Here is a 12,494-nt window from a genome sequence, read left to right as displayed (position 1 = left end):
TTAAAATTTTATCAAACAATCTGGATTTAATCAAGAAAAAAATCAGATTTTCAAAAATTGTAAAAAAATTTTTTTTTAAAAATCTACTTTAGGCATTTTTATAACAGAGAGATATAAAGAGCAAGTAAAAATGACAGCTTAGCCCATAAACTGAGATATAGATTTTCATATTTATGCTATTATCATATTGATTAAATTGCATTGCACAATACATACTACATAGTGCATAAATGATAACTAGTTGCTGATAGTTTTCAATTACAATCTACTTTGTACAAAGTCAACCTAAAAACTAAGTACAAAGTTCCAAAAAGTCCTATGTTCCTTAGAGTCTCAAAAAGGGTAGGACCAAGGATCTTGATTTGGGGATGGTGGCTGGCAAGGGTTGATTTGGGGATGACTATTGGCAAAGGTCTAGGGATGAAGCACCAAATAGGGTCAAGGGGCAATGCCCCTTACAGGAATTTGGGGGTAGCATCCCCAGCAAGATTGACAGGCAGCATTCCTTTTTGCAATACACAGCAGAGTCAAGGGGCAAATGCCTTGTCAACAAGGACAAATTAAGGCCTTTGAGACCACACGGACCTTCATGGCACATGCCATTTTAATTGTTTCATCACTTTGTTTTCTCTAACACCAAGTTCTCACTATTTCATTATTTCTAACAAATATATTTATTCTTCAGAGAACTAAAAGTGAAGCTGAAGAATCTGATCGTTTTAATGATGAGGGTTGTAGGGCAATAGAGCATGGACATCAATCACAGTACAATCAAAAACAGATTTCTGCCACACATTATCGTTGCAACTGCCCTAATGAGCATCAATACAAAATGCAAAAATCATACACAAGGCATGTAATTTGTCTCACAAAATACTACAACAAAGGGATAAAACAATGTTGTCAAATTATCAAATTATTATTTGTACAAACCTACCAAGGAAAATCAATCTACTAATTGCATTTAACATAACAAAGCGGGGGCTTATATTTTTCCTTCAATGATTCACATATTAAAATTTAATTGTAATTGGACAACATGTAACAAAATATTTCCAAGCTCAGTTACCAAGTCAACTTTAGGAACATTTAACTCTAGTGAGAATCTATGCAAGCTCTCATATATCGTCTTTTATACAGATTTTGCTTCTGTTTTTTGCAAAATGCAATTGGTTGATTGATTTTCCCTGGAACATTTGTGAATTTTCAATTATCTGAAATTAATTTAATGCTGCTTGGCTAGGAAGTTTAGCCAAATGTTTTTGTTCAGCTAACAAATTCCTGGGGCGTGGAGTACAGGAGAGGATGGGAGGCGTTGCATGCCTGCTGGGTTTCAAGCTCTCTTTCAAGGTTGTCTTGTAGGGCACATGTGGCATATGTGTTGTTTGCTAGTTCATTGTGCAACTCCAAACACATAGAGTGTCTAATACAGATAGTAGTATTTCTTGCAAAGAAACATGTTTGCTTTGCTGGTTTCTTGTGAGAAGGGCAGATTTGGAACAGGGAGTTTTCAACTCCATACTACATTCTGTGTGCAGCTTGTTGTCTTGCTGTCCTATTCAGATAATGAATGCACTCCTTGCAGATGTTGTTTATTGTTTTTTTCCCCTCTTGCTTCAATTTATGTTTTTGCCATAGACCTCAAATATTGCTCTGTGCCCGATAATCACAATATTTTCACTGGGAACTTTGATGCTACTCATTATATATTGTGTAATTTTGACATAGCACAACCCAAATGGCTTCCTTGCACCATCATCACAATGGTATGTACTGCCCATACAAAATAAGTTTGCAACACATAGCTTAAACGTGATAGAGAATAGTATGAAACGCGCTTGTGTACAATGCCTTGATGCTTTTATTCTCTCACCTATCGCATAAGAGCAATTGAATATGATACATGCTACCACAATGATATGGAACTACATACTATTGTTTGACATGTGCACGGCCACTTCATAATACTGTGCTATTTTTATTGAGTCTAACTCAGAGTCTTAACAATATGAATTGCACTATAATTGAATATGGCCTTTTAGAAAAGCTCTTCGCAGTCTTGCAATATTTCTAATTATTATTAGTCCCTACCAATAAGGTAGGGATACTAGTATTAGTCCCTGCATATAAGGCAGGAGACTAATGTTTTCTTGTAATCAGTTTCGCAATGGTCTGTGGTAAGAGTTGCAAAAGCAAAAATTTGACTAAGTTACTAATGTTTTTCTTTTTTGCAGATTTTGAATAATGGGTTAAATAAGGACTGCCAAACAAAACATTGACTGCTATCTTTTTGATTGGGGAAGTCTCTGATTTTTCATTTGAAAAGACAACAAAATATTGTACCTAATCAAACATCAGGCGAGGACAAAACTTAAACTGTTTCTAATGTTTTGCCTGGAGCATGGAGTGCAGCAGAGGATGAGGGGGATACCATGTTTCAAGACTTGATTGCCAGGCACGTGCATATGTAGGTGGCCACTTGGTGCAGGAGCACCTAGTTTTCTTGGTGAATTTTCACAATTTTGGAGTGAATGATCTTCAATTGGATCAATGAGTGAATAAAGGACCATTGGTAGGTCCAAAAGTGTGTTTTAAGGTTATTTGTAGTTTGTTTGTCTCTAGTGTTAACTTGTTTTCTCAGTTTTGACCAATGTGCCTTTGTAAGCCTAAAATGGCATCATGTAGCAAAATTGGGTAAAACTCCTTGTAAGGCCTCATAAGGCTTTTGCACATGTTGGTTTGATGTTAGGGAACCATCCTAGGGGGTTTAGAGTGAGTAAATAGGTACAAGTTTCAAAAATGCATGATGGAGCAAAACTTGTCATGTTTGCTTGACAACTTTTTGCAACTTTTGGAGCAATTTTTGAAAATACAATCAAATCGGTGGTTAAGGAACTGATGTGTGGTTGGTTATGAGTGAATAGGCATATATAATGCTTTTCAAATGATTGTAAAAGGGTTGGAAGATCAAAAGAGTAAATTTTGAATAGCAATTGGAGGCAATTTCCAGATTTTGCATAAAAAAACTTGTAATTTGCTTATAGTAGTCCGTACTAGATGGATTGATCTTGGTACTTTTCTTTCATGGTGGCTTAGGGTTCATTGTTGTGGTGCTCTAGAAGTACTTGTACTCCTTCATTGTGCAGGTTTAGTGGTGTGTTTGAAATTGTTTCTTGATTGCACTGCTCTCGGCCTGAGTAAAGGGATTAAGACCCTAGGCATGGCTCCAACTTGTATTCCCATTGTGTTTTTTTAATGGCCTTTGGGATTCAGGTCATGGAGCCTATGTACAGTGTAAATATTCATTTTAGTGTCTTGGAAGTTGCATTGAAGCAAATTGCTATCATGACCTAGGCGAGCTCTGCCATAGCCCGGCTAGGGAACATGACTGTTGTTTGCATTATTACTTGCAGGGATGATCAATGAGATTGAGCCAGGTGTTTGGCATGGAAGATGGTTGTCTAGCAGAGCCTCAATGTGACATGGAGGTGTGACAAGGTGTGGAGATCAGTAAACCCTATTGGAGAAAGCTCTTAATCCTTAAACCCTTAAAAAGAGCCATTTTGGGGGCCATACCTGTACAGACGTGTCAAACAATCTAACCTCCTGAATCTCAAAGAATGTCCAAAAGGGTATTCGGATCACTAAAGCTTTTAGGAGGTCTTTTGGAAGTTTTATGAGCAATTGAGCAAAAACCGTTAAGGTAGGGCTAAAAGGGGCTCATAGGGCTACTAGGCCTTGAAAATAGGAACTTGTGAAAGCGATGAAGAAATGAAGGGAAATAAACCACAAAACCACATGTTAGGAGTTGTTACACCATCTCAACATCCTCCTAGTCCCTTGCAAATGAAGGTTAAAGATTTTGGCATCTTGGTGGTTGAACTTACTCTAGTGAGTTCTAGCCTTGATCTTGAGTAATTTGAGAAAACTAGGTGGTAGAGAGTTTCCCAAAAGAGTTTAGGTGTTGGAATTGATTCAAGAGAAGAGCATGGTGAAAGAAAACTTGGAAGCCCACTATGACACCTCTTCCTAACTTTCTAACCTACAAAACAAATTGCAACTCTTTTGTGTGAACCTCCCTATCACCACTGCATGGACACAAGGTGGGGTAGATGGAGAGCAGCTGAAGCTTTTCCATGATTTAGTGCCATCTCACTTGGGAGTTGGGACAGCCATCAAACATATACAGTGGGGAGAGCTTGGAAGGGAAATAGTCTCCTGCGTAGTGACTCACACTCTTGAGTCAAAGCTTCAGAACCTCGTCTCCTTGGTAGATAAATCAACTGTTTCACTCATTGCCATGGTAGGGATGCATAGAGTAAGGACATTTCTTCTCCAAAATGTTTTTCACAGAATCAAACAAAGTATGAGCATTCATCTGGCTTTCCATATCAAAGGAATGTTTTTTTAGGAATTACAGTGATTATTATGTTATACACAGTTCTAATTAAGTATTTAAATATGTTCCATTTTTTTAAAAGCTCTTTTACATGTGAGCCTGAGTAGTACATCCTTTGTGATATACCCAACCAAATGAGAACTTTTGAGTACAGCTTCCAGTCAATAAGTAAGAATGATTATAAGTGGCCAACATCGATAGCATAAGGAACATTACTAATGATCAATGACAATACAAGACAGCAACTATCGATTTAAGAAGAAGAAAAAGATTAGTCTTGATGATAACAGTATTCTAAAGACATCAATGATATTAAGCATGTCGACTAATGAATAATAAATCGATTAAGCTTGGAATGTTAATCCTCCACTAATCGATATCCAAACTAATGCAAACACTGTTAACTAATGGATGTTAACTATTGAACATAATATCAATTAAAGAAGAATGATTAGGTAGAGGAACGATGTTAAGAAAGCGGTTTACCTTGTGATGGATAACAACAATTAGTAAAGGAGACTAACCGGTAAAGATGACTAACCGATCCTCATAATGAAAGGGTACTATGTTTATTATATACAAACCGATCTGGATTATGTATGCAACGATTTGAGGTTGTCATGAAGTGGTGCGATTAACACAAGGGAAAGGAGTTGATAATAAGCCATGTCCTTGGCAGCGTGACTTATCATTCCTATCACAAGATATAAGAAGGAATCAACAATCATCTTAAAGGGGATGGATTTGGAAATTTATTACTTTTAATCCTTAATTGGATCTGCTCTTGTGAGCATTGGTCAACTTGGCTAACCCGACTGCAAGCACATAAGTTTAAGACGGCACAATTGATTGAAAGGGAGGAAAGTACATATCAGACATAGAATCAACACCATTGTTGCACGTTATTTTATCAGCATCCGACACTGCAACTATATCGCTCTTGGCAATATTACTTCTCATGTATTGCATGTTTTAAGCATTTACATCAGAGACAGCAAATCCATATTGCTATAAGCAATATCATATTGTATCTCATTGCATATTGATTTTGCCACATTTGACATAGCAGAGATCCTAAGTGATCATTGCACTTAGTGCAAATACAGCATTCACTTAATAATATAAATCAGAGATGGCAAGTGGCATTGATTATTGTCATTTAATTTATATGTGTCTTTGTATTCTCAATCACATAAGTTCATAGCAAAATCAGATATTGTAATTCTAAGGAATTCAAGTACTTATCCCATAATTCCTAGTCATCCTAAAAGGGGACATTGCATCCTTGCATTCTCTCACTGGTTGTTGTGGAGTGACTGGCCTTCAACTACCATGCCCAATGCTCCAGAAAGTTTGTCTAGATGGTTGTGGTCATCTGTAGAGAGCGTTGTTCTCTTCAGACTTTATCTATACTATGAGTGTGTTGTATTCATGGTAGTTCTTGCTAAGTGACAATTTCCTTTCTGAAGGCCTGAGTAATATTTCATCCTGCATGTTATTTTATTATTCCTTAACCAATCAATATCTAATATATTCATATCTTTACTATCCTAGAACTTATTGGCAATTGATGTAGAGGCCATAAGAGAGTTTGCAGTGCACTGTTGCTTTTATTAATTGATGATGAGAATTTGTTTCATTCTAAGATTTCAGCCAAAGTTTTTCCATGTAAGATTGAGATACAAATCCCTTGAGCTAGATAGAACATTTTTGGATAAATCAAAATAAGGCCAGGACTCTCTAATATGCATTAATTTGTTGAACAACCTAATCATTGAATGGATGTCTCCAAACTCATGAATGCACATTAGACTCAGCTTGCACAGCCAAAAATTGTTATCCACATTTTTGTTTATGTAGTCAAACTTAAGACCAGTGAGTTTGAACAGATAAATAACAAATTTTGCCATTTTGAAAGAGTCACGAGTTGTGTGAAGAATGGAAACAATTTGAAGAAAAAGCTATATCATCCATGATCCTGTCCATATTCCTTGTTGCTCTGTTGATAGCTCTTATTCAGCACCTACTTTTGAGGTTGTCAGGGATTTGTAACCAACCTTATATAAAGTTGTTTTGTGACTTTCTTTTCAACTATAAGTAAGGTTAGGTCCATCTTGTCAAAATGAAGGATTTTAAAGATACTTTTTGTGTAACCTCCCTCTAATAATTGTAAATGTTTTTCCCCGGCACATGTAATTTAATTGGGTATCATTTGGCAACTTTCTATTGTTTTACCACATTGACTTACTTCTTCCACAACCAAAACTGGTGGACATCTCTTGTCAAATTTCATAATATATCTATAGTCCTTGTACAAGGTGGCAACATCATTCACATGGATCAGATTAGACCTTCACTTCATTGCTGCAGTGAAGAAACTATCAACATTTTGAGTAACATATCAATTTATCGACATTAGATCAGCCTTAAGTAGGAGTGCTTTGTCAACATCTAATATCGTAGTAATTTAACTACAATTATTTATCAGGAATAGATGGAACGATAGACAGAAACTGAAAATAGTTGGACAGATAAAAACATTAAAAGTCATCCTAAAATATTTAGCTATATAGACAGGATTCTCTCGTGTTAATGAACATTCAGAAATAGAATCATATCACTTGGTATCAAAGCCTACTGATCAGACATTCTCATATGCAAAATGTTTCGTATATGTGAAATTATATATTATGTTACATGTTTTTTGTTACACTTTCCAAAAAATAGTCTGGTAAACAATATTTTGAGTGTTATAAATATGCAACTTGCTGACTGCTTATTGTTCCCTTATTTTTGCTTAATTCTGTTATAAACATCTTGTTGATTCCAGGGATTCTAACAAAGCATGTAATGTTAGTCATTCCAGGCACTGAATTGTCCCAGAGCTGCCACCAGAAACTAAATTCAAGTCATGTGCATGTAAACCAGTTCATAAATACGAGGCTAGACAGGTAACTAGCACGACCTGGCACTTTTATACATGGAAAATACAATTACAAATTCTGAGAAAACACCTGTTTCATTAAAATTAAACCCAGAAATGTATATATAGTTTTCCATGTAAAATGAGCATCAATTATAATTTTAGTTTTAACTGACATTCAAGCAGACTCTGCTTTCAAACATTACGCACCAGTGCAAAGCTACATATTTGGAATATAAAGGAGATAATTGCATTATATAGGTAAATGAATAGCACATGTAGAGACCAGTAAATGCTTTATCAAGGCATATAAGAATAGGCCCAGTTGTATATCGCATACTTCATCGTTTTCTTCGCGTAAGTATATAAAAAGGGGATTTTTTGTAATGTCCCCTTTTTAGCGCAACATGATATGGGGTGTCGTTAGCCTATTCTGACACGGTCCCGAAGGCTAACAAGGACATTGGTAGGATCCTGAGGTGTTTTGGCCTAGTTGTTTTCAGTTTCAGGCCAATCGGTGCTGCTCTGACAGGGTTTCTAGACACTTACTATTTATAGTACGTTAGTCTCCAAGCAGTGACTTGAAATTTCTAGTGTTTCCCTGGTTGGCATAATTATCAGTAAAAAAATATTTGAAGGCGACAATGATTTAAAGGGATTATCAACAATGTTTTAATATTTAACGATAAAGTGTAAAGTTAAATTAAATATTTAACTTTATCGTTATATTATAAGGTTGGGAATATAAAGTAATGTTTAAAATATTAAAAGTTCCCTTTAATGTGTACATTGTGGGAAATAATATTTTATTCTAAAATGTATTGTCCCACATTTAAGAAATGAAGTTTTTTGCATCCAGGAAGAAAATATAAATTGAGGTTGAGAGCTCTTTTTGTGGTATGCTTGGAGAAGATTTAATATCTTGTTGTTGGATTTCTTGAGAAATCTGATTCGTTGGGCTTGGAGGACGAAATCCCTCTTGGTCAACATTCTTCTCGCTGTTGTGAGATACAGTCAGGGGAATTTATGGTGTTTTCATTTAGGAAACACACTGGGTTCATTAGATTTTCACAGGGCAGATTTAAGAAGATTTTGGAGCAGTTTGAAGGTGATAGTGAAGATATATGAGTTGCTGTGAACAGTGCCGTGAACAGTAACGTGAACAGTGCCATGAATAGTGCAGCTAGTGTGTGAATAGTGTTTTCAGCAAGTTCTATACTCGTGGAGTTCAGGTTTGAATTTGTTTATTATCATATGGTCTGTAATATTCTTCAGATCTGATTTGTATGCTTGGGGTTGGAATTAAATAAATACCATCAGCATTAATCTTCTTGTTTTTGGTATTTGATATGTCTGGTTGTTTTTATATTGAATAAACTTTGAAAGCTTTACAATAAATATCAGTTTATCCAATTTATCCTATTGCAAATCAAGAACCAAAAAATCCAGTAGTCAGCTTGCAAGCCAACTGTTTGACAAAATTACACTAAGTAAAAAGGACATAAATTTAGTGCCGAACAGGGGGTGCCCATTACATTTTTGAAAACAAAGTTGAAAAATTGCAGGAGATCTAATGATACTGGCTAAACAATAAAACCAGGTAACATGGTTGAAATGTAACAGCAAACAGTAATAGCTTGATATCCAAGCTCTTTATAAATAAACTATTTTTAAAAATTGAAACATATCCCAGACTTCTTAAAGTTTAATCTCTCATAAACTAGCAAAAAAAACATCAAAATGCAGTACCAAATGTTTAAATAAGTAAGCAAATTATTCTTATGCAATTCGTACTTATTAGATCCAAACGGAAACACATGTAAAGAGGACCAAATTTTCAAGCATTGGTTAAACAACTCGTGCACCAGTTCTATCAAGCTTCTCAACTGATGCAGAGGCTTTTAGTTTCCCTTTCATTAGGAACATATCCACCATAGCTTCAGCAATAGCCTTTCCTTTTTCCAGAGAGTCTGTAACAGCTACAGCAGTAGGCCCAGCTCCACTTATAGTGCATCCAAATGCACCTGTTTCAAGAGCAGCTTCCTTCACTGCCAACATTCCTGGAATTAGGGGGGCCCTTCTGGGTTCAACTATAGAATCTGATGATAGTGCAGCTCCCAGAAGACAAGGATCCCCCTGAAGGACAGCTGCAATAAGAGCTGCTGCCTGGCTACAATTTAATATGTGATCCTTCATAGTAATTTCTGTTGGAAGCACTGCTCGCATTTCTTTTGTTGGGGCTTCAAAAGCAGGAGTCACAAGCACAAAGAAGAGCTCTTTATCATTGGGGAATGGAAGGGAGATAAGATCAAGTGGACTATAGCTCCGAACAAGAACAAAACCACCCATCAAAGAAGGAGCAACATTGTCTGCATGATAGCCACTTACAGCTGCTTCTGATTCCAATCCAGCCACAACGAGGTCTTCTTTTGTTAATTTACTCCCAAATAAGGCATTCACTGCTATTGCAGCTGCTGCTGCACTAGCTGCACTCGAGCCAAGCCCGCTTCCCAACGGCAGACCTTTGTGAAGAGAAAGTGACAAGCCTACAGAATGGATTCCAAGCAATTCCATGGTTGCTTTGGCTGCAATCCCGGCACAATTTTTCACTGGATCATGACTAAGTCTATTGTTGTCACCATATATCGAAGAGATCACAATTTTGCCAGGCTCTATCCCTTCATTCACCTCTACACTAACATGATCCCCTAAGCCTTCAACAGCACAACCAAGAAAATCAAACCCTGGTCCAAGATTAGCTATTGTTGCAGGAGCAAAGGCTGTTACAGATTGAAGAACAGGTTCTGGCTCAAGCTGGGTGACCTGTTTCAGACTCACTTGCTTTGCCTTGCACCAAATATTTAAAATGTTTGGTAAATGTCCACCTGAATGTTTAGTGCTAAATTTCCCCAACTTATAACAAGAATAAATAGGTCTCAAATCATTTTTGAAAGAACAACGTTGTTGTTTTGAACAGGCAAAATAGCAATCCATAGTTTCCTGAAGAAGCATGTGTGAAACATATGAAGAAGATATTTTATACGCACTCAAAATTCAGTATTGTTACTCTTTGGATATCCTTCATATTCAAGATTGCCCGACAGTGTTGCTGAGATGGCTTTGAATTTTGTTCTCATGGATTCTAAAATATCTTGAACAGACTCATTTTCTGGTTCAAGAACTGGGTATTTATCTACCAATTCCTCTAGCTGTTTTATCTGCTTGTGAACCCTTGTCGAGAATACAGTTGGTTCAATCTCAAGAGCGGCTTTCCATACATTGATACAACCCCTGTAAAAGCCCAATTCTTCCCCTACTTCAAAACCATGTTTCAAACCCACATCTCTTCCTTCTACTTTTCCCAGCTCTATTCCTTCTTTAAAACCCTCATTGTACCCTTGCTGAATATGTTGCTGTTCAAGATTTACCACAGATTCAAAGATATCTTCCAGGTTTGCTGGTTGTCCACACGAACCAATCATCACCTGACTGAGTTCAAAAATGAAAACTTAATTATGTGCTCCAATCTTGTGGCTCACTCAGTTGGGAGGTCAAACTAACATGCAATAATAGATTCTAGAAATAAATTACCTTTGGGAATGGTATGTCTATGTGCATAATTTAACTTTCAATCATGAGCAAATCTCGACTAAAACCCATAACTATTAACTGTGTTTCTTATAACTGTTAGCATGGAAATCTAAATAACATCCTCATATGCAAAATAAATTTGATTGAAATAGGTGTCTTCAAGCTTCCAGGGGTATAATGTAGAACGAATGCTTATGAAAATGCTGTAATAATAATATAGATTAAATGGAAGCTTGGGATACACGCGCAAACACCATGGATTATGTGGTGATCTAAAATACATCCCCACACACTCTACACACATTTCTAAATGAAAACTAAATTGATTGACGGAGCAGAACAACAAAAATAAATGGAGAAAAATCAAACCCACACATGATGGACCTTAAAGAATCCGTACCCCAAGCTAGAGCCCAGCTAATGAATGGATACTGGTATTTTTAATCAGTAACAACATGCCTGAGACCACATGTAAATCATTTCAGGCATACAGGAACAGCAACCAAGGTATTGCAGGAAAAGAGGGAAAGTTAATGGCTCGATGGCCTTCCATGTAAGCAGCAAGAGCAATATTCTTCTAATAAAACCAATTCTAGAAAATACTTCTGAAAAACTGGATTATCGGGGTGCATTTACAGCAGATTTATACATTTAGTTCGAATGCCAAGGCTAGCAACAGCAAACATGTAAAAATACCTGGGTAAGGAGCGAAGATCTGGTGAAAACAATCTGGATTGATAATCTGGGGCTGTAAGGAAAATATGCAGTTCAAACCACCACCGACCCCTTATATAAAATCCTGCGTTTTTTCAGCTATTTGTTTCTATCGTGTTTGTGAATTGTCAGGACTGCGGGTTCAGTGTTACATCTTTAGCATTGTTTACCTAGGTAGTTGCTTCTGCTTCATATACATAGGTTTTGTTTTTACTGTTATTATAAAAAGTCTCAAAACTTTAAAAAATATTTGTGATGGTGGAAATTCATGCATCTATGTCCGTCTTTCGAGTTTTGGTTTCACTTTGGTCAGATTATTAGTACTTCTTGTTACGTTTCACTTAGATTATTAGTATTTTTTGTTACGTTTCACTTTCCTTAGATTATTAATACTTGTTGATCACTCAATTTTGGTCAATTGCCTCTACACCAATTAGAATTGTAAGTTGTTTTTTTTCATTTTTTTTTCAATTTTTATAAAGTTAAGATGCATGATTTATAAATTTTAAAATTGTAAAAATTATTTTTCTTCAATCTAATTTACTTAAAAACTTTAATTTTATTAACGGATTTCATCAATCTTAATGATTTCTTTTAGGCAAAGTTCTATGTAAATTAACATAATCTTTAGCATGTTTAAATTATGTTTTCAAATTTATTTTACACAACTAATAAACAAACATTTTATAATCTATATCTAGATTTTTTTAAGTTTTATATTATATAAATAAATAAACATATATAATATAAAATATATAAATTAACAATATTGTTTTAGTTATCCTCATGCAATTTAATAACATAAAAGTTTGATAATAAAATAATGTTATTAATAATATAGTACTAATATTTATAATAATAAATTAA

The 12,494-nt window shown here is 35.6% G+C and overlaps 2 protein-coding genes across 2 annotated transcripts; both read right to left on the bottom strand.

Annotated features, from left to right (window-relative positions):
- Positions 1-8,939: 8,939 nt before the first annotated feature.
- LOC131060525 (homoserine kinase) lies at positions 8,940-11,900 on the bottom strand. Its single transcript, XM_057994135.2, has 2 exons — positions 11,610-11,900; positions 8,940-10,811 (listed from the first exon to the last, which is right to left on the bottom strand). Exon 2 carries the CDS (start codon positions 10,332-10,334, stop codon positions 9,171-9,173), a length of 1,164 nt encoding a protein of 387 aa, XP_057850118.1. The 5' UTR covers positions 10,335-10,811; positions 11,610-11,900; the 3' UTR covers positions 8,940-9,170.
- LOC131049627 (uncharacterized) lies at positions 10,370-10,804 on the bottom strand. The gene has a single exon (XM_057983984.1). The coding sequence runs from the start codon at positions 10,802-10,804 to the stop codon at positions 10,370-10,372; it is 435 nt and encodes a 144-aa protein (XP_057839967.1).
- Positions 11,901-12,494: the final 594 nt, after the last annotated feature.

The sequence above is a fragment of the Cryptomeria japonica genome, chromosome 3 (genome assembly GCF_030272615.1).
Source record: "Cryptomeria japonica chromosome 3, Sugi_1.0, whole genome shotgun sequence".
NCBI classification, from domain to species: domain Eukaryota; kingdom Viridiplantae; phylum Streptophyta; class Pinopsida; order Cupressales; family Cupressaceae; genus Cryptomeria; species Cryptomeria japonica.
Note: the sequence above shows the minus strand (reverse complement) of the source record. Positions and strands in the feature narration are given on the sequence as shown.

Bases quoted from the DNA above. Each gene is read 5' to 3' on its own strand.
- LOC131060525 (XM_057994135.2), bottom strand. From the start codon at position 10,334: ATGCTTCTTCAGGAAACTATGGATTGCTATTTTGCCTGTTCAAAACAA.
- LOC131049627 (XM_057983984.1), bottom strand. From the start codon at position 10,804: ATGATTGGTTCGTGTGGACAACCAGCAAACCTGGAAGATATCTTTGAA.